Source organism: Podarcis raffonei, chromosome 1 (assembly GCF_027172205.1).
Source record: "Podarcis raffonei isolate rPodRaf1 chromosome 1, rPodRaf1.pri, whole genome shotgun sequence".
Lineage (NCBI taxonomy): Eukaryota > Metazoa > Chordata > Lepidosauria > Squamata > Lacertidae > Podarcis > Podarcis raffonei.
The window spans coordinates 71,573,379-71,596,242 of record NC_070602.1 but is presented as its reverse complement, the minus strand read 5'-3'; the positions used below and the strand labels follow the sequence as shown (position 1 = coordinate 71,596,242).

General features: G+C 41.6%; 1 protein-coding gene and 1 non-coding gene across 2 annotated transcripts; both read left to right on the top strand.

The window, feature by feature from the left end:
• Positions 1 to 95: 95 nt before the first annotated feature.
• Positions 96 to 4,136, top strand: RPS13 (ribosomal protein S13). Its single transcript, XM_053392688.1, has 6 exons — positions 96 to 192; positions 837 to 885; positions 2,254 to 2,332; positions 2,863 to 3,032; positions 3,226 to 3,326; positions 3,953 to 4,136. Exons 1-6 carry the CDS (start codon positions 170 to 172, stop codon positions 3,984 to 3,986), a joined length of 456 nt encoding a protein of 151 aa, XP_053248663.1. The 5' UTR covers positions 96 to 169; the 3' UTR covers positions 3,987 to 4,136.
• On the top strand, positions 3,767 to 3,859 carry LOC128403203 (small nucleolar RNA SNORD14). The gene has a single exon (XR_008327894.1). It is a non-coding gene; the product is annotated as a small nucleolar RNA SNORD14 (small nucleolar RNA).
• Positions 4,137 to 22,864: the final 18,728 nt, after the last annotated feature.

Genomic DNA, 22,864 nt, shown 5'->3' with positions numbered 1-22,864 from the left:
GCTGCGAACTCTATGGCTCTAGCGAAGCAAAATGGATGTCTCCAAACTAAACAGGAAAGCCGAGAGCGGCGGCGACCGAGCGCGCTGACGTCACTTCCGACTGCAGGAAAGGGTAGATCTGCTCGGCCGCCTCGCTTTCCTCTTCCTTTTCGCCGCCGCCGCCGCCATCATGGGTCGCATGCACGCTCCTGGGTGAGTCGTCCGCGGAGGGGGGAAAGGAGGCGAGGGCCGGGGCTGGAGAGGAGGGCGCGCTCTCTAGCGCTCCTGGGGCCGGGGGGAGCTGGTGGGGCCGGGCTGTGGGCTGGCGGCGCGTTGCTTCGGGGCCCTTTCTCGGAGGCCTCGAGGAGAGGAGCCGCCTTGTCTCCCGGGTGTCCATGGCCGGCCTCGCTGTTCCTGGCAGACCATTAGCCTGGGGCTGGATCCTGGGGCTCATTGTGAATGGAGACTCAGGGTGGTTTTCACCCTGGGCTTCCCGAATTTCTCCCGGGGAGGCCTCTGGAGTCGGGCCGCGGGAAACCGCCACGCTTGGAGACGTGGGCTCAGACTTGATTTAGTAAAAAGGAAATCGTCGTGGGGAGTAGCTTTCCTCCCTCCCTTTTTATAAAACCAGAAAATAGTGGGGCTGTTGTAGTTCAAGAGTTTTTATTTTTCCATTGATTTGACTGCACACGGTACGGTCTTGGAAGCATCACGGATGGTCATAACATTTATGGGTTGCTGCTGCAGCAAGTTGATGACTCTGTTGGGTATCAGATAATGAGCTGCTTGTCTGCCATGCTTCCAGAAATGCATGTTTAAAACTTTATACTCATTTCCTTCGGTTTCTTTTCCCACAGGAAGGGCCTGTCCCAGTCTGCCTTGCCCTATAGGCGAAGTGTGCCCACAGTAAGTAATATCTTCAGTTGTTTGTGATCCTGCTTTGGCTTAACAGACGTTGGGAATGCATTATGGTGCATAGTCAAATAATATTCAAGTGGGTTGCCATTGTAGAAAACTATGTTGACCTACAGTATATAGACTAAACAGTGGTGCTATCATGCATTTGTCAAAGTATCCTATTTTCTAAAAGCTCTTAGTACAGTGAAGTTCTCTCTAAAGTGCTGCAACACTTCTGTTCAACAGGTAGTTAAATAATAGGCAAGCCTTTCCCAAATATTTATATTAATGAAGCACACTGAAATTTGTCTGTGGCTGCAACTGTATACATTCAGTTTAGCGTGGCACTGGAAATGGTTTGAAAGTCAGGTAAGAACATAAGAAGTGCCTGCTGGATCAGGTCACTATCTTGTTCTCACAGTGGCCACCTAGAAGCCTGTGGGAAACCTGCAAGCAGAATCTGAGCACAAAAGAGCATTCTCTCCTCCTGTAGTTTTTAGCAAGTGCTATTCGGAAGCATGTTGCCTCTGACCATGACGGAGGAGCAAAATCATCATGGTTAGTAATCATTGATGGTCTTAGACAAATTTGTATAATGGCATTATGATACTGGCAGTTTTATTTTCAATTCCTTTCCTAATGGTATTTGCCTTTTTCACAGCTGCCACACACTCAGTTACGGTCTTTATCAACCTGTCTACTATGACCACAATATTTCCTTCCTGGGAAGTCTCTGCTGGTTCTGACCCCATGAGCATATATATTGATACTCTCCCCCCCCACACACACATGTGCCTCTTTACAGTTGTTCACACTGAATTACATTTGTCACTTTACTAGTTTGGAGTAGTCCTTTTGGGTCTCTTTACAATTTCTTATAGTGATCCTGAACAAAAGTGGTATACATTTGTACATATGTACAATTTAAAAGCTATCAATTAAAACAAAAATGCAACATAAAAGGAATAAAACAGCATAGCAGCTACTGTGGGGATACAATGCATCCCACTGTTTTCTGAAAATAAATGCTACAAGGATATATTAATTAATTAATTAATTTTATAATGAATGATTTTAGAGTGTTGTTTATGCTGTACTTTTGTACTGTTTTATTGTTGTTAGCCGCCCTGAGCCCGGCTTCGGCTGGGGAGGGTGGGATATAAATAAAATTTATTATTATTATTATTATTATGCATTAAGATTTAGCAGAGAGGATTGTTTGAAAGACTCCTAGACAGTTGCATTTTCTAAAACTGTATTGATGCTATGTAATGTATTGCATGGTTAGTGTAGTCCCAATTTGATTCTGGGTGTTAGTCTATACTACCAACATAAACTATGTGTGAACTAATCTGGCTCACAATTGAATTATTACAGTGGCTCAAACTTACTTCTGATGATGTCAAAGAACAGATCTACAAGTTGGCGAAGAAGGGCCTAACTCCCTCACAAATTGGTATGTTGAGCTTATGTATCACATTTGGCAGGCATTACTCCTGTTGGCTACATAGAGTTTTTACAGTTCTAGTTGTGTTGCTTGACTATTGCTAGTGGAGTGCTCAGATGGTATAGCTGCATTTCTGTCTTGGGTTAAGCATATAAATCTTAAATCATGTGTAATACATTGGATTGGAGGACTGTGTGTTTGGGCGTGTTGCTAAATAAGTATTTCAGCCCATTAAATTTCAAAGATTTCTTTGGTTTCAGCCCTCAAATTCCATTGCTTCTAAAATTTCAAGGTGCTGTGTAGTCACTATTAGGTTGAGTTTATACTTGACACACCCATCAAGTACCTGTATTTCTGAGTGTGCATAGCACTGTTTTGCTCGGGTTGCTCTCTGTGATAATTGTTAGAAACCATTTTTTATTTCCATCAGAATAGTTCTCCCTTGTATTGACTAATAATTCCTTGGGAGAGTGAGCATTTACAATCACAGCTGAGTTGTCTTGTATTTCTAAAAGTGTGTAATTATTTCTCTGTTTCAGGTGTGATCCTCAGGGACTCCCATGGTGTTGCCCAAGTTCGTTTTGTGACAGGCAACAAAATTCTAAGGATTCTTAAATCCAAAGGACTTGCCCCTGATCTTCCAGAAGACCTTTACCACTTGATCAAGAAGGCTGTGGCTGTCCGTAAGCATCTTGAGAGGAACCGGAAGGTAAGCTGGCTATACTCCATCCTCAAGGTTATAAAATGGGACCTGCAGTTGTTCTAAGAACAATTCAGAAGATCGTGCCTCTAGGTTGGGGAAATCCATTATGTAAGATTTCACTGAACATCCCCTTCCCTTTCTAGTTAGTTTCTTTTGTTAAAAAGCAGTATTTATAAGAAAATTGGTTTTTCCCCCTTAGGATAAAGATGCCAAATTCCGTCTCATTTTGATTGAGAGCAGAATTCATAGGCTTGCTCGTTATTACAAGACCAAGAGAGTACTCCCACCTAATTGGAAGTAGTAAGTATAATTTGCTCTTGATCCTAGTGTAGTAATTTTCCTTGAAGAAAAAAAAAGTAGGCAGCAGGTTTCAGTTTCCCAACCTTATGACATTGGAGTTGGGGGGGCGGTGATAGCACTTATATAAGGAAAGCTGCTGTCATAATGTTCTAAACCTAAAATTTCTGTTACATCTGATTTGACAATAGGCTGGCGACCTATAGGCTCGGTTTTATTTTAAAGGGTAATGTAGCCGTTAAATGCAATTGGGATATGCTTCTTTAAAAGAAGTCAGCTCTTTCCGGCCCATGTGAGTACTGTTGGCCTACAGGTGCTATATATGTAGTGCATCTATAATAGAACAACTTGTTAGAAATATGTGCTAATCCTGTTAATGGGTATACTAGGCTAGAGTTTCTCCATAGTTCTTTAAGCATTCAGTTGCCTCATTTGCAGGTTGCTCACTGTGATGATTGTGTTCCAAACATTCGTAGTTTCCACCAGAAAGGTTTTTCCTTTGTGTTGGCTCAGCCCTTCCTTGGATGTCTGAGTGAGCCGCTGGAATTGTCATAAAATTCCTAAATGCAGTCTTGTAGGTGTTGCACTTGCCACATCTTGACATCTCTCTTTTGCCTCCCTCTGTCTAGTGAATCATCCACAGCTTCTGCTCTGGTGGCGTAAGACCTGTTCTATTCACCGAGGGATCACATTGGTCATTTTTTGTGTCCCATGCAATGCCTCTTCAGAGAAGGATGCCGTAGAGCTGTCTTATTTAAAATTGGCAGAATAAGATGTTATCTTGACCATGCGAATAAAAATCTGTTTTTTCCACCAGATTTGTAAAGATTTCTTAATGTAAAACTGCTTTTGTGCTGCAAATTAATTTACATGAGTTGTAAGCCAGTAGCAGATTGTGGGGTGGGGTGGAGGTGCTTACCTTACCTCCTGGCAGGTGAATCGTTGCAGCTTTCTGAGAGAAGCAAGATGGTGGTGATGGAAATGCACCAGCATAGCTAGTCTGGTGGTGGTGGTGTATTTGCACCATGCGGTTCTCCCTGCCATGCCCTTGTTTTTTGGTAAGCAGCAGTGACTTCCACTTCACTATCTGCTACTGTATAAGATTATAATTGAAGGATGCAAATGTTGACAATATATTATATTTCATTCTAGATTGGAGAGTGTCCCATTTGCAAATTGAGTATTAATGAAATTTTGAGACTTGAATGTAAAAACAGCCAATAATGGCTTCCTTCTTGCAGTTGCCTATTTCCAAGGGTTGTGCAGTTTTCCTTAAACTGATAATATAAATAATTTCTTCACTGATGTATAACCAGTCTTAACAGTGAATGGCATCCATTGGTGTTGTCCCCCTTGTGCAACAGGCTTCCATTTGAGCAATGGAACTTGCCTTTTCTCTCCATGCACCCTTTAAATCTACCTGCAGAGGGGTTGGGGGGACCCTCTGGAGCAGAGGGAGGAGGCACTGCAGGCTAAAGGGGAAACAAGAAGTCACAGCTGCTGGTGCATTGTTGGAAATCACACCAGGACAGCACCTCGGGTGGCACAGTGCATCTGCCTGTTAACCAGAAGGTTGGTGGTTCAAGCCCATCCAGGGCAGCTGTGGGCAGGATTCCTGCATTGCAGGGGCTTGGACTCTGTCCACTCTTCAAGTCTATGACTCAGTATGTTCAAAGAAGCACCCTTTATAAGAGGCCATTTTAACAAATATTTCAGTTGTTGGGGGGAAATGGCTACTTCAGGCTGAAAGGTGTTCTCCAAATAGATTCTGTATGACTTGATTTTGTAGGGCAACGCAAATCTTTTTCAACTTTGAATGAGGGGTTCCCTATTCAGATGTATGACTTGTTGCCACATCAAGGATATGCCCAAGTCTTCCCTTTCTTCCATCCCTCCACCTTTTCCCCATTGTTAAAGGTAGCATGAGCCACTTGAAAGTTTTTTGTTCACTAATGAACATTGCAAGTTTTTTGTTCGCTAATGAACATTTCCCCAACACTCATGCATTGCCAGAAGTATTACCATTTGAAACCAAGTCTTCATTCACTGTTCCCTAAGCTATTTTCATTACATTCTAGTTATGTTTTGCTTTAGGCAGCAAATGATACAAGCATTATTTAAGACACCTAGTTAAGCAGCACACAAAAGATACGTATGCACCTCTGCTGTTGGCTGGTTCGGGAATGTTTTTGCATGGTACTGCAAAAGCATGCAACATTACACAAACATCTTTGAAGAACACTGGATCCAAACAGACGGGCAGGTTCTGAGAGCTTCCAGAGTGTCAAACATTTTGAGTTCTCCAAGAGGGGCCAGGGGAAATAAAAACACTATTGGAGTTAAAGCCGTATACGGTAGTTTGCATTGGTTTTCTATTTTTGAAGTGTTTTCTGCAGAGGAACAGAATGCTTGAATTTCCATTCACAAGCAGAATCTGACATGCATTGCATAGCATAAGAGCCTACTACACTAATCCAGCCCTCCGGCAGGGATTTGGTTTTTCCTCTGAAGCTTTCTGTTAGCTTTATGTGGCATAATGATGGCGTCTGAGCAGCAGAAGCACAGTGGGGTAGGCAGGGATTATTCTGTGTAGACTCTAGAACTGCAGTGTTAAATATAAAGTATTATCAAAGAATGGAAAATTTTGATCTACAATACAAACACAGTGGTTAAGAGTTTGAATAGGACTGGGGAGACCAGCCATGAAGCTCACTGGCTAAGCTGACCGTAGGCCACTGACTCAGCCTAACTTACCAATAGGGTAGTTGGGAGGAAGGACCAATAACACCTTGAAATTCCTGAAAGAAAGTGTATAAAGAGAGGATGGTTTAATAAGCTATTCCCGAAGTGAATCTATTCACCATGCCATTTTTTAACTTTGATACTTCAACAAGTACCAACAAATAGTATGTAAATAAGCGGGTGCACAAAAGGCTTTGTTAACTTGCAAATTACCGTAGCTATTTTAAGGAACACAGGAAGCTGCCTTATACTACTGTATATTCTACGTTGGCTGGCACCAGAAGGAATCCATTCTCAGACCTTTTGTGTGTAAAAAGCATATGATTTATCTTGCTCCTAAAATATCCTGCACTGAAGAAGATTATTCATTATGCATTTCCAATAGTAAATCAGGTTTTAGGCTTCATCCCCCAGAAGAATGAACTACTTGTAAATGTTATCCTGTAAAAGAGGTTGCCTTTTTTACTTATTTCAAGGAGATGTAATTTCAGTAATAACAATCCCTTAGGAAACTTCAACTTTCTTGCGCCTTGAAAATGACATATAACAGACATACCACCACAGATTTCCATAGAAAAGTTGAGTATGTGCTTAAATTTTTCGCAATGAATTTGTTGGCACTTAGTTTTGAGTGGAGTCTAATATTCATATTTTACAACTAGGATAGGATTCCTGAGATACTGTACATTTAAATCAAGCCCAATGTTTCATGTTAACTCTGCTTTCTAGATGAGGTGGGAGGGGCGGGAATTAGGTCTTGCCTGGAGTCCTCAAAATACTGCACTTTGGAGAAGAGCTTTCGGAGTTAATACGAATGGCAATAACACAGTCAAGCTTTTGATTCCATGCTTGTGCACGCAATAATCAAAAATACTGCAGAACATCTCTTGTGATGCAGGCGGAGGGAGAAAGCAAGATGACTGCCCTTTTATGCAGAGCCCATAAGCAGCTGTTGCTGTGAAGTATCAGCAGAGGTCCCTATGCTCCCAGCAGTGTTGTATGTTGACACTGGCCTGGCAACATTTTAGAATGCAGGTCATGTGATCAGCTTTTCTTCTGCAGCCAATGCTACCGCCTTAAGCTGCCAAGAAAAGTATTCAGAAAGCACTGCATTTTGTGTGTGTGTATGTGTGTGTTTGCCAGATCAAAGTCCTTGTGCTAACTCAAAATGGCAAAACACGACTTCACTGGCAAACCTGTGGCTGGTTTTTCTTTTTCCACTAATCTGAACTGCTGGTTTTATTTGTGCTCTGTTGCTGAACAGATCTTTAGAATTGCTCTGATTGCATTAATATAATACGCTACTAAAAGCTTGCTACAGCAGGTGTCTCTTCTGGTGAACTGGGGACAGGTGTTTCACAAGGGATGCTGGTTTCAGGATTTTTATTTCAGGTTTTTTGAAACACAATCTGGCTAAGGCATTTTAATTCTTTGTAGTAAAACACACATTGCATTCCACAAATATGCGATGTGTGTACCTGTGTCTACAAACAGCTGAGCTGCAGTTATTCACCTGTAATGTTCAATGCATGTACAGTCTGTGTACAGCCGTAGTTGAGATGCATAATAAATGAGCAAGCACACAAAATGTGTAGTGACAGATTTACTTGTGTTCAGTGTAATATGTGAAATGTAAGGCTTATGGTGGTGGTGTTTTACAACTCACAAGGCTGGAAAACAACTTGTAATCAATAGCAGGCTTAAGTTATTTCGGGTTTTTTACTCCATTGGAATTTTTGAAAAGTAGCTTGCATGTCACTATCTAGTTGGTGGGTGCCCACTGGGAACATCTTGCACAAGGGCGCCATATAACTTAGTACTGGTGCTGTTTTCAGGGGGCCTAATCAAACACACACACAATTTCCTGTTTTGTGAACAAAGAGCTACCAACATGGTTCAAGTGGCAAGGCTGACCTGCCAGTGGCTAGGGAATTTAGTCCAGGGTGAAATCCCTTCCACAAACCTTACTCTGGAGGCCTTGTGGGCTTGTAGTGAGAATAAAAGTGAGCTGTTGTGAGGTGCTTTGTGGAAAAGTGAGATAGAAATTAAGTGACCACATCACTACATCTTTAGATCTTCAGATACAAGGGGGAGGGAAGAGCTATAAGTAGCCCCAGTGGCACTACATATAGCCCAGGTGGCACTACTTATAGCCCAGGGCTCCACTTAGAAAAATGAACAGGAATACAGTAGGGCTGACTTACTACCTTTTGAAGTTAAGTGTGGGGCCCCACATAACACCATTAAGTCCAAAGTCTAAAAATGTTAGCAAAGTCACTTAAATAACACAGATGGAGTCCAAAGAGAAACATGTTAATGAGAGAAATGGTATGCAGCTTGAGGAGAAAGAAGCAAAAGAGGTTTTGTCCTTCTTAGGTCAGGTCTTGCTGAGAACAGAGTTAATGTACAGTGCAACTTAACATCCACCTTCCAGACCTATGCAGCCAATCAGAGCAGGCACTACCTCACCAGAGATATGCCAGTCTGACCAGTTGCTAAGCAACACCTCCCCATGGGCAGTTGACTAACACGGAAAACAGAATTAACCGCATAAGTTACAAACAGAATTATCCCAGATGTTGCACTTTCAACAAATACCACCTTCCCCAATCCTGTGCCATTCATATGTTTTGGACTACAACTCCCATCATCCCTAGCCAGTGCCACTGTGCTTGTAGTCCAAAACATTTGGAGGGCACCAGTCTGGAGAACGTAATATTTCTCACAAGGAACCTGTTTTTAAATATGAACATAGAAAACCAGGCTAACTACCATATTATAAATGCTGCATAGGATCCTTAGCAGCTGCACTTCAAGCTGCTTTGCCTATTAACAAGTGTTGTAGATCATTACGTGTCTCTCATTCATGCCCTGCTAAACAGCACAAAAATATAAAGCCACCTTATCCCCCGTCTTAAAGACACTTTTATCTCATCCTTACTCCAAAGAGATCACAACAGCATACATGATTCTTCTCTCCTGCCCACCACAACAACCCTGTGAGGTAAACTAGGCTGAGAGAGATAGGGACTAGGCCAAGGTCACTTTGTGAAGTTCACACAGCTGAGTGGTAATTTGAACCTGTTTCTCCCAATTCATGTTGTCATCACAGCTCTAATCACTGAATCACACTAGCCCTCCATATTTTAACTCTCCCACCTCTAGAAATCATCAATCCTGCACTGGCTGTAACTATGTGTTAGTCATCTCAAGACTCCCAAGCTTACTGAAAGATTCTTTAATAGATAAAAAGAGGTGAGGTTGCACTTTACTTCCACTCAGATCAGGCAGGAAGCCTAACAGATCGATCACACATGATAGATGCTTCTGTCTCCTGCAATAAGCTCCAAAGACCTTAATGAAAAACTACACTTTTCAAGCAACTCAGTTGCATCTGGCTGCAGCCACTGTGTGCTTTGGGCATAAAGAAAGAGCAGTTTGACTTTTGCTCCCCCCACTCCCAATAAGAGCTGAGGTATTTCATGATGGTTAGTGGCTGTAATCAGTAACACCTTTAGTAATAAGCTGAGAGCTAATCTTTACCTCAGCCACCATGCACATTTGTTCTTGAACATGTGACTATTTAGTAGTTCTCTCAGACACACAGGTAAAGACAGATGTCAGATAAAATTTCTTCAGTTTAATGTTGTTTCATTTATTTTACGACCATGAGCTAGGTTTAGTATTTGCTCCGTAATGATCATATCCTGCACTAGCTGGCTCATACACAATTCCCACCTGATGTCCAGATGAGGCTTCACCCTCCTACATAAACCTCCCAGAGGGTTTCCCTCCAAAACACAACAAGCCTCTTAAAGAGATATCACCACAAGGTAGCATCTGTAGCATCTGTTTTCACTGACAGAGGAACTCAGTACTGGTAAAGGGATAACATGGATTTTCAGCTGCTGAAGATAGCCCTTTCTGGGGCTTGAAATTTGAGGGGCCCAGCTTTACTTCTGGGATCCTCTGAAAACTACAGAATCGCTTCTTCACCATTATTAAGAAAATACACTTAACAGTACCAGCATATATTATAAAGGCATGTGTTCAGGCAGATAACCACCGATTCCTCACTCTGCTCTAAAGCAAGGATAACATCTTAAACTGAGAATGGGGAGGTGAGGCCAATCTGCTTGGAGTCTTGATCCTTCCAGGCCATAATTTCATCTCTGCCTTGCCCTTGAAGTTTGGCTGTGGAGAATCCATCGTCTTAAGCCAGCAGGTATATATTATCCTAGTTCCTTTTATGCATGTTAATTTCCCATAGTATATAATACAATTTAACCTGATTGTATATATAATACAGGTTAACCTATATTTAACCTGAGACAGCAGATACAGCTAGTTTGGTTCCTAAAAAGAATCAGTGGCGGAGCTTGGATTTTAATTCACGTGTGCATTACGAGTTGCTTGATTTGCATGCCATGCTTCTGGTGAAGCAATTGTATGGTTAACCCTCCTCCCTTTCTCATGTCAGTTTGGTTGTGGGAATTTAGCCCTACGAGTGCAGTCATAGGAAAGAACATAGGAAGCTGCCTTATGCTGAGTCGCACACTTATGCTGAGTTTAGCATCATCTTTCTAGGATTTTAGACAGGGATCTTTTCCAGGCCTACCTGGAAATCCTGGGAACTGGACCTGGGGTCTTTTGCATGCAAAGCACATATATTTCCACTCAGCCATAACCCTGCTCATATTACCTCAGGTATCGCTCAAATTGGCACCCAGGTCAAAATTCCAGCATATGGAAGGACTATGCCTCTCAGCTGAAGGTGTCTATAGCAGCTTATCAGCAGGAGCAGTACATCTCTGCCATCCTTTCCCTCAACAGAGAGCGCCATCTTTTGTAAGAGGCTCCTTAATGAGCTGCTTAGTCATTGGAGATGGCTTTTATACTGTTTGACCCACTGCAGAGGCCAAAAATCCAAGTGGAAGTAGGTCTAGACATATAAATACTTGGCAAAGGGTAGGTGTTAGGAAAAAAGCAGCCCAATAAAAGACATGCATGTTAAGAGACCTCTGGTGCACTGGCCCGTAAGTGCAGCTCTTGACAGGCAGCGAGCGGGTAATAAATGTGTTGGAGGTAGCCAAAGCTGCACATGGGTAATCAAGGATGACACACTCCCCGGTGAGCCAAGCTCCTACACACAAACTTAAGGCTCTTGCCACTTTGTCAGGAAAACAGGAGGTGCCTGCAGCTCCCATTGGTTTCGGTGAGATTTGTGGTTGCTCTAAAAGTCAGGCAAACCGGGTATGCAGTAGTATATGGTGGCTGAAAAGCTTTCTAGGCGGCTAGATTAATGAGTCCTGAAAAGAGCTTTTCAAAGAGTGCAAATTAAAGTTGAACTAAAAGAAACCATGGGAGCAGCACAAAGGCCAGGCATTTACAAACACAGTAATATCCTCCCACAGATTTCCTGAAGCAGCATGTTCTTACAGCACTGAATGCTCTAGAGTTCTTGGGGCCACTTTCCTCCAGCCTCGTGGCAAATCACAGGCTTGTTGATCACATAGAGTTGCGCTTACAGCTTCCATTTTATTACTGCGGTACAAAACGCTTTCACTACGATTTCCCCCCCTTTTTAATCTTACTACTTCTTGGGGGTGGAATTATTATTAACAATGGAAATAAGTGAGCTTAGAAAAGCTGCAAAGTGCTTATAGAAGCAGGGCATTTATTACCAACTAGTAATTTTATTCTGGTCTGATTCTCCAGCTCTCACTAGCTCCTAGTACAGCCATCTATGAAGGACAGATTGCTTTACATTGGAAATATATTTACATTTAATCATATGTATAAATGGGAGGAAGGCTTTTTAAAAACATGATTCTTTTATCTCAGGATATGATTTGTTTATTTACACTAAACCATACTAAGAGGTGTTATCTCAGGGTAACTAAATGATTTTTAATCCATTAGAAAGGAGGTAAATTGCATTTCATCTAGTGAAAACCTGTTGCACACTGTTCCTGTCAGCCTGCTTATTTGATGGGTGAGTTTTGTTGCTTCAGGAACTGAAGAAACAAGCTTTCAGTTTTGAACCTAACGTGCTGTTCCCTGCAGGTTAATAACCTCTGCATGGGCTCTGGCCAATCTTCTTCACTTGTTCAAATTGTCTCCCAATTCTACCGCACATGGTGATTTACTACAGTGGTTATAGTGACACAGTGCTGCTTTCAATCAAGATTGATTCTAGATCCTGAAATCTACCAGGGTGGGTGTGCTAACTTGCTACCTATTTAAAACCTTCCCCTTGATTAGGTTATCCATACCTTTACCTCCTTGCCCAGTCCAGGTGAATGAAGAAGGAAGTGGTGATTGCCTACCCAATGTCATTGGGCAGGTGTGGCAACATCCTTCCCACTGCCCTCATCTGCTTTCAAATGGACAAACTGTGGGGTAATGCAGACTCAGTCTGAAAGGAGCTTTTATTTTTGGAACAAAACCAATTTCTCAAGAAACGCTTTTCAAGGGCAAACAATATGCAGTAGATCTAGGTTGTGTGTGGACTATGTAGAAAAAAGTCTCCATTGATTCTAGAATAAAACGTCGTGTGCATGCAGCCTCAGTTCTGCAAATAGAATGATTCCTTCTCTTCAGAGAAATGACTTCAATCCAGCACAGCTTGCTGCTTGAGGGAAGGGAGGGAGATGTTTTTGTTAGCAACTGTGAACTGCCCTGATTTCTTTTTTAAATGAAGGGAGCTCTATAAATGGTTTAAATGAATAGAATTAAGTCAGATACACCCAGCTCACAATAAATGCATAGAAAAGGAACGTGAGCTCCTTGGAGAAAAAGGTGGGATATAAATGCAATAAATAAAATAAATAGGGAAACTATTCAGAAGTAGCCTCTGGGATCTTAAAGACTGCTGTTCTCTCCCCACTCCTGCTGCCGCCCCCAATCTGACTTCATATGCTATGTGGCTCAAACACAGAGCCATGGAACAATAAAGCTATTCAGTTCAAACCTAGGTCCAAATATTCTATTACCGTAGAGCAGCCTGTTTATTTACTTAGCACCATATATGTACATAGCACTTTATGAAGAACAGGTATGACAGGTCCTTATTCCAAAGGCTTACTATATAAAATAAGACACTAGGAAACAACATAAGAAAGGACACGGTTAGGCAGGGTAAGGATATGTGATTATTTCAGTTTTACATACTTTGGATTAGTTACAATAAGGCACAGGGACTAGAGGTGATCCAAAAGTTTCTTGAAAAGGAAATAAGGGAGGTGATTCTGGGAGACAGTTCTAGGCAGCAAGGGGAAATGGATGGAATCATTTCAGTAAGCAGGAGATGTTTGAATGGCTGAGGGTGGGTAGAGCAGGATGAGCAAAAGTCACAGGAAGGGATGTGTTGGAAAACAAGCACAGAGCTCTTAAGGTAGGGCAAAGCCACGGAGGGTTTTAAAGGTGAAGATACAGAAACTTGTGTATGATCCAGCAGTGGACTGGAAGCCAGTGAAAACATTTAAAGAGACAGGTCTGTTAAGAACCTAGATGCAGCACTGAGCAGGTGGGGCTTCCATTTTCACAACCTAGCCCAGACTGTAAAGCTATGCCAGTTGCTCCAAGATGCTGTTGAGGCTACGTGCTCCTTCTGCCTCAGAAGTTGTGCATGGTCCACAGCTAGCATCCTCTCTGAGGATCTGGCTGTGCTTTGCAGTTTCTTTCAGAGCTCCAGTATTACTGATTGCATCTGACTTGGATCCTCACCTCCTTTTGGTGATGGATATCTCAGGCGGACATTTTCAGTTTGAGCACACCCTAGGACATGTGAGTGTACTATATTAGAAACTTCAACTATGCAGATATTAGCAGCTTGAAACACAGCAAGGTTGTTTCCGCCCACTGCATTTCAAGTCACTTTTTTATGTTGCTATTCACCTCAGAGATGTCTTCATCCAAGGCCTATTATACCTGATTTGTTTCCCCATGCCAAACTTCAATTCACAGAAGTAGTCATCTGCACTTGCACAACAGCTGCCTCAGATGTACATACCTCAGCCCAACAGCGGCTTCTACTTTTTAATCAGATGAAAGCTGGTTTGGGTGAAAGGGCGTTAAACAGGAACATTTCTCAAGAAGCTGCAGAATACCTGTGGATTGTGGATTAATGTCATGTGTACTTGGTTTCAAACTCCAGGGGTGGGAGTGTGCTAGAGCCAGAGTAAGCTGCAATGTGTACACAGTCTTAGTATAACCAAGAGCCATGCCACTGAACTGATTTTTTAAAAAATATATGGACTCTAAATTACAGACTGAACTGTTTGAAGTGGTTTACTCATGCTGTCAGCAGCCACCAAGCTATCCAGGAATCCTTTCTAGGGATATATTACAAAGGTCAAAAATAAGACTCATTCAAGCATTATTTCTGTCGTTAAAGAAGATGCTATGGAACACTGAGTATGGAATAGAATAGCGGAGATTACTCACATAGGTCCAGGCCAGCTTTTAACCCAGATACTGAGATGAAGGTTATTTTGAGTTCAAATGCTGCTGTAGTAATGACAGTACAGCTTGTATCTAACTATGTGGAAGGATCTAGACATGACTGCAGCGGACCTCTGAAATAGGACACACTCATGGATTGGGGCGGTGGGGGAGGTGATGTTAGACTTTTCCTTCCCCCTGTAGAACTTATGCCTTCCAAAAATCAGCTTTGGGCAAGCAAATCAGGACAAATGCTGAATAAACACATCTGGAGTAGCCTTGGTGCAGTGGTGATTAGGACCTGGGCGACCAGGATTCAAATCCCCACACTGTCATGAAGTGACCTTTGGCCTAACCTACCTCACAGTGTTGTTGCGGAGATCTGTGTATGCCACCTTGTGCTCCTTGCGGGGGAAAGGCCAGATATAAATGCAATAAATAAAACAAAACAATGTATTATACTTATTAAAAAGATTGTGAAAATGCAAACAATTTTGGCTGAAGCAATTGTAATGACCTTCCGACTGAATTTGGAGCACCTTGATGGGGAGCGGTGGAGAAGAGTCATGGGGTGAGAACATGAAAAAATCAAGGGGTGCTGCATTGGGAACATCTGGTATTGCCATTTATTAGCAACCCCCAGTGGTTTGGCAGGAATTCCAAGCCAGCACCCAAATTCTTGAAATATCACTTGTACTCACACATAGGCAGAAAACCTGAAGCAGTGCCTTTTGTCCTTGTGCTGGTCCACTCCTCACTTCTGCTGCATTACTGCTGCCATTGTTCTTGAATCTTGAGTAATGGGATAATCTACTTAGACTCATTTAGGTTTCACAGGCCATTGGGTACAGCACACTTAATAAGGAATTTGTGAGCTTTTCATGTCAACTCAGCTGTTTGCAGCCCTCCTTCAGTTGACTACTGTAGAGAATAAAGGAGACCTTCCAATGCATTTTACAGCACAGTTGTTGCTCAAAAGCACTTGATACTTGTCAGTAAGCATTGTTTAAAGCAGCAGATTTCCTCCCTCCCCAGAGTTAATTAAAGTAATAAACTGGTTATGCATCTTGGCTGGTAAAATGTGATAACCTCATAACAGTTCCCAGAAGTAGGAAAAACTTGCCATTTGTCAGAAAAGGTCACCTTGTCCGCATGAGGCACAGGATAAGAAGTCATCAGTTTCAATAAAAAAATAATGCAGTGCTCTTCTAGACAACAGGAGGTTGGCAATTCACATAAACGCATAGAAAATTCAGGCTAACCAGTGGGCGTGGCTCCATTTTGAGTGTGGCAGTGATGGCCATTCACATCTGTGCAGCGCACATTTCTGAGACTAGAACCAACTTGCTGAACATTTCAGTACCACTGCCTTAACCTCTCTTGTCCTGCCATGTATCATTTGAATCCCTTGTTAGGTTTTTCCAAGTATCTGTGGTGTTTCTCCTTAAGCCTGTCAAACCATATTCAGTCCAAGCTACGAACTTTCCAGATATTCTTATCCCACAGAAAAAGCTGCAGGGAATCAGAATGAGAACAACTATTTTAGGCTGATAAACACAACTGTTCAACAACTGACAATCCTTTCTTAGCTGGTTGTAGTCACCATTCTGAAAACTAGTACTGTACAGTCATACCTTGGAAGTTGAACACCTTGCTAGTCGAATGTTTTGGCTCCCGAATGTCACAAAACCGAAGTGAATGTTCCAGTTTGTGAACGTTCTTTGGAACCCGAATGTCCATTGTGGCTTCCACAGCGTCTGATTGGCTGCAGGAGCTTCCTGCAGGGAATAGGAAGCCGCGCCTTGGTTCCAGACTGTTTTAGAAGTCGAATGGACTTCCAGAACAGATTCCGTTCGACTTCCAAGGTACCACTGTATATTTATTTATCAACAATATTCATGTACTGCCCACTGACTAACGTTCTCTGGGCACTGCCTTTTGAAAATTCCACTGGGACGTCAATTCCGTCTTTGAAATTCCGGTAATGTCCAGGAAAATTCGGACGTATGGCAGCCCTATCTGTTGGGGGTGCTATACCTTTCTGCACTGAGTAGGCAATTGAACAAATTGGTGTACCAGGTCCCTTCCATCCTTCTGAATTCTCCTTGCTCTGCCAATAATGTAACTGCATTTTATTTTATTTTTAGCTTTGGTCTTTATATCCACAGTTATTGGCACTTGTTTCTGTTCTTAAGGCTTGCTTTTCTTAATCTATGCAAAATGTAATAGAATAACCTGGATCAGCATTTCCTCCTTTTAGAACAAGTGACCTTTTATAGAAATACTGTCCTAATGATAAGTTAGGTATTTTTGGAACAACTGAGATTTATTTATTGGCCCTGTGCATATTTTTAGAGTTCCATATCCATCAGGAAGACCCATCATTATTCATGTGACTGACTCAGCAAATTGCATCTGCACTGCTATACTGCCAGAGCAATAGCATTATCAAAGTGATTAAAAGCAATTTATTCTGTGTGTGTTGTGTTGATGCTGGCAAATTTACCCTGTTAAAACATTAACGTCCCTGGTAAAGAAAACTGGGACAATCTTTAAACAGGTCAATTGATCCAGTGTAATATTATTTCCTGCAGCAAATGCAAGCCTTTCCATGTATAAGTTGGGGTTAAAATATTAAACATTAAAAACTTCCCTATACAGAATTGCCTTCAGATGGCTCAGGGGTCAGATAATTCCATACCCTCCAACATTTTGCCAATAAAAATAGGGACGTCCTAAGGAAAAGTGGGACAATGTGGGATCAAATCAGAAACTGGGATGGCTTCTCTAAATCAGGGATATCCCTGGAAAATAGGAACACTTCTCAGCTATACAGCTGCAAAGAAAACATTTTAAGTGTGTTTTAAGTGCAATATACAATGTGACACTAGATGGTGATGGTGAGCCTTATGGAAAATTCAATGTATTTTTAAAAATGCTTTTTTAAAAAAAAGCATTTTCAGAACTGTTTTTATATTTGTGTAGGTTCCATCTTGGAGGGTCTGGTAAATAGATTTGTTAATTGCATAAGGGACAGATTAAAAAAAACCAAAAACAAAGTTGCTGAAATATTGTTTTAGTTTATCAGCCTCTCTGCATATCAGATGAAAAACAACTTAGGAAGACCCACTGCCTAGATCAGGGATGGGGGCTCTGTTGTCCTCCAGATACCTTTGGGTTCTAAGTCTCATCAGTCCCTGTCAGCATGGCCAATGGTTAAACCTCTCTGGGTAGTTCTAACTTTTTTCTAGTCTTAGACTATCACTTTAATTTGTTTGGAGAGATGGAAAGGAGAAAAGCTCAAAAGGAACCTGAATCTTTGAAGGGAAGGGCTTGGCAAATAAAAAGAAGAAAAGGAGGGGAGTTGAATTCTTGCCCTACTTTCTTCTGGCAGGTTCTAAATAGGACTAACTGGAGCATGCGCAGTTAATCACAGACAGTCTGCTGCAGCTTGGAATCAGGCCAGTCCTAGCCTCCTAGTAAAAACTTTCACTTAAGAGCTTAGTTCACCTCCCTTCCTGCTACTTTCTAAAATGTATCATGTTTATTATGTGCTGTTTTTCACTTGTTATCAGCCACCTTGGATGCTGGTTGTCAGGGGGGAAAGTGGGATAGAAATATTTAAAACAAACAATATAATATTGCTGTCAACTGCCCTGAGATGTAGAGATGAAGGGTGGTAGACAAATTTAATAAATTAAATAAAAATAAAGTAACAAGCAAACAAATAATGGCTTTGCATAGGCCCTAAAGCAGGACTACCATAAGCAACAGTAGGCTGGGCAGGAATTGGAGTGGGCCTGGGTATGGCAGATTCAGGCTAAGACCTTTGTCTGCCTTTGCAGTGCGGTGCTGCAGTATACAGTCTTGCTCAGAGGACGAGAACAAGTGTAGATTGGGACCCACAGTTCTTAGGTTCCCAGATCTTGTTGCACTCCAACTCCCAGTATCCCCAGACAATTTAGCCGATTTTCAAAGAATTATGGGTGTTGTAGTGCAATGACATGTGGGAAGCCAAAGTTGAAGATAGCTTCACTAGTAGATATCTGAGTAAAGCGAAGTAGATTGAGAAGCATTTCTGACCCCCCCAACAGTTTAACAGTGACAACGACAAAATTGCTACCTCATTTTATAACACCGAAATGAAGTGGCGAGCTGCATTTGATACCTAGGAATGGGGTTTTATGTAGAGGGACTGTGACCTCCATTAAGTTCTGGTATTAAAAACAAATCCATGGGTTTCTAATTAGGAAGATAAGAAGCTGCTTTCTACCATCTCAGACCATTGGCCAATTTAGCTCGGTATTGTGCACAGTGGTTGAAAGTTGACTCTCCAGGGTTTCAGACCAGGGGCATTCCCAGCCTTACCTGGAGATAAGGGACCAAAGGTAGGCACTTCTGCACTTGAAGCAGATGCTCTACAACTGAGCTACAGCCCGTCCCTTTCTTTAACTGTAAGTGTATATCTTTTGCCCTTGGCTCCAGCTGGTAGATCTTTTGAGTTTTAGTGAAAAACAAATGAGATCACACTGGCCTGAAGTCTGCCCCCACCCCCCAAATTAGAACAAGTGTATGCTTCACTTGTGCAAACAAACCAAAAAGCTTGCTCCTGATGCCCTAAACTACTATATCAATTTCCACTGAAATATTGCACAAACACATTAACTATCACTAGGGACAATTTTTTATTTTTTTTGCAGAGCCATGTTAAGTGGATAAAGGCTTGGGAATAAAACTGTCTGAAGCCCTTAACTACATTAGTATGCTTGATATTGTCACTAAAATAGACTTGGGTGTCCAAGCAAAAATATTTTTTCTTATCTATAACATGGAAAAAGGTTGTATAAAGCATTCAGTTTCCTTCTTAGTGCTGTGCAATGTAATGTCACACATCCTAAATATAGAACTTTTCATAACGGCTGAAAATACCCCAGGTTTTTTTTTTTTAAAGTTCTAAATCTTTATTAAATGTCTAGTATCTACAGCTATTTTAATGTCTGGTTTCTGTGTGAAACACACATTCATTGCATGATTCAATTAAGTAGCAATTGCTGTACCTGTAATGCCTGGTTTGACAGCCAATCAGCACCCTCTCAATCTCATAATCGCTGGCAAAACTCACCTCAGCATTCTTCTACCAGCAGGAGCCTATGCTGGATCAAAAGCCCTTCCAAAAACAGAAGAAAACCTTCCACCCATGGAAGTCAGAGTTGTGATCCATGCCATGCTTTCTTATTTTCACATGGATTTCCCAGACTGATTCAGAAAGATAGTGCTTTCTGTTTGGAATGTTTTTAATACTTCCCTTTGCTTTAAGTTAATAATATAGTAGTGTTCTGTCATTTCCCTTCATCTGCTGTCTTCTAAAACAGCTGCAAAATATATTTGTCTCTTCCCTCAATACAGTATTATCAATTTCATATGCCATGGCATGATACACTCTATAGATAAGGAAATTTAATGGGTCAGGTATTGCTATAATTTGTTCATTCTGATGGAGCTGTATTGAAATCTTGAACATAGTTTGGACCACTGTGCTGAAAACTGACATTATTCCGAAGAGTGTATATGTAGGCCCTGTGCAGGAATCCACATATTTCTCATAATCTCTTCTTAGCATCTGTTCCGCTCCCCCTGCAAAAAAAGCTCCCCATTTCAACAAATGCCTGAATTTAAAGAACACACAGGGACGTTAGCAGAAAAGCTCTTTAAATTATGCAGGGAAATACAGTGTGCACATGCACTGATGGTGCTTTCACTTTAAAATATTATCGTGCCAAATCCCCAAACTGCTTTTTAAACTTAAGATGCATGCGCAAGTGTACATCAAACAATTCCTATGGCTGGACTGTTGCAAAAACCACTCCCGATTTGGCTCTTTGTGTGAATGCTCAGTGAAGTATAAAGGTAGTGGATGGGAAGAATGGAAAATGCATCTATGCATGAACAAAATAGGCACTCAATATCCACTTTTGTAGATAGGACAACGTGGATGTTAAAACTTAGTATTCAAAAAAGTGTGGACAATGCTGTGCTATCCCATATTCTGATAAAAAAAAGTCAGAAGTCCTCCATGCAGAAGTTCCCAAAAGCTCCAGTTTGTATATTGCAGAACCGGAGATTCTGGACATGGAGTAAATTAGTTTTGCACTGGCAAGAAAAATGCTATTATAATTCCAAGACAACATGCATACCATATACTGCATGATATTTAACCTAGAATAACCTCAATTGAGCGACTCCATATATACTCACCATGACTGCCATGGCTTACAATCTTACTTTCACCCTTGTGCATACACTAAAACAGTAGAGAGGAAAATCTATCAATCTGTCATTGTTGAATAAACCTAACCATGACTATGAGATAGTGCTTAAAGGGTATCTAAAGGCAGCTCTCCACATTAATAATAATTTAGGATAATAATAATTTATTATTTATACCCCGCCCCATCTGGCTGCATTTCAGCAGCCGCTCTGGGTGGCTCCCAACCGAATGTTAAAAACACAATACAGCATTAAACATTAAAAACTTCCCTAAATAGGGCTGCCTTTAGGTGTCTTTTAAAAGTAAGGTAGTTGCTTATTTCCTTGACATCTGCTGGGAGGGCGTTCCACAGGGTGGGCACCACTACCGAGAAGGCCCTCTGCCTGGTTCCCTGTAGACTCACTTCTCGCAGTGAGGGAACCGCCAGAAGGCCCTTGGCACTGGACCTCAGTGTCCGGGCTGAATGATGGGGTTGGAGACACTCCTTCAGGTATACTGGACCGAGGCCGTTTAGGGCTTTAAAGGTCAGCACCAACACTTTGAATTGTGCTTGGAAACGTATGGTGCTTGGAAACATACCAATGCAGGTCTTTCAGGACCGGTGTTATATGGTCTCAGCGGCCACTCCCAGTCACCAGTCTAGCTGCTGCATTAACATTGCAATCCTAAGCATGTTTATTTAGAGGTAACTACAGCTGCTGTGCCTTCATTGAGTTTCACTCATTGTAAGTTCCTCACTTAATATGAATATATGTCGAGCCAACAAGAAGGTTGCATAGCAGTGGAAGTCTCCAGTTTTTCCATCTCCTTCCCAGATTTCTAACTGAAATCTTTCCCAAGGTTTCTCATTGATTTCTGGGTATTTGGCAAGGAGTTTACACATTTTCAAACCATTTGGGTTGCAGCAATGAGCTCACAGCAGTCTTTGTTTTAAATCAAAGCTAAAATTCTCAATAATTAACAGCTTTTTTTACTGCTTCAGTTTCCACAGAATGCTTCTGTCCAAAATTTTAGTTTGATCTCAATCAGTATTTTTTTAATTACCAGAATATTTTTCTGAATAGATTAAGATACTCACAGAAACTTCCAATGTTCCCTGTCTCATCAGATTTAATATTCTAGTAGCTTGCAAGGTTCATTTTTTTGTATGAAGCAATTAAGGCTGGTGACACAAACTGCAAAGAGTGATTACAATTAGATTATTTGTTTGGCTGCCTATTCACAAATAATGCAAGTGCTTCATTTCTTCTAAGGTGCTGTCAGAGAAGAAATGAACATTATGGCAATATCATATGCCAGCCTATGAACAAAGCTAGGTTTAATTTAACATTCTACTGGTGCTTCTTCTAGTTGGGTCTTTGCCTGATAATGTCTGAGCAATGCACAAAACTGCAGGGAACGGTCCCTGTTTTGCACACGAACTTGGAGCCAAATACATTCACAGAGTGCTCTGATTTTTGACAGAATTCCCAAACAGAACACAGTTGTAAGAGGAGATATAGGCAATATAGCCTTAAAGCAGAAGCGTTTTGGAAGAGAGATGCAGAGGCAGAGAGGGACTTGGCTGAAGACATGCTGAGGGAACATTGAATATCCCCTCTGGGGACCTGATGACATGGGAGGGCCAAGGTCTCCTCAGTCCCCATCCTCTTGGCCATTACTTGGCGGTGGTGGCAGCCATTCCTGCCAACTGTGCTACTCACACTGCCACTATTCCCCTCAATTCCATTTCCCAAGTATGTGTGTCCAGCACAAGTTAGGGCACTTCCAGACAGGCTGTTTATTCACACAAAAACTGGTCGTTATCCCATACTTTCCAGTGCAATTATCCTGTCACTTTGCCAACTGCAAAAAAAAAAAAAGGTCTGATAAGAAAAGTGATGGAAAATTGCTAACTATGCTTTCCAGGGTCAAGATAAGAGAAAAGTGGTTCTGCTGGTCTGTAGCAGCAACTTGCTGTGCCCAGGATTGATTGGTTGGTAGCTGTACATAACAATCCCTCCCCTATTCCCTGAGCAGTTTTGCAACTTGTTTAACACTGATTTTCTTTTCAAAAAATTAAGGGATAAAGTAAAGTTTGTCTGAT

Coding starts and splice junctions, on each gene's coding strand:
- RPS13 (XM_053392688.1), top strand. CDS start 170: ATGGGTCGCATGCACGCTCCTGG. Junction 193..836: donor GGTCGCATGCACGCTCCTGG/GTGAGTCGTCCG, acceptor CTTTTCCCACAG/GAAGGGCCTGTCCCAGTCTG. Junction 3,327..3,952: donor CTCCCACCTAATTGGAAGTA/GTAAGTATAATT, acceptor CCCTCTGTCTAG/TGAATCATCCACAGCTTCTG.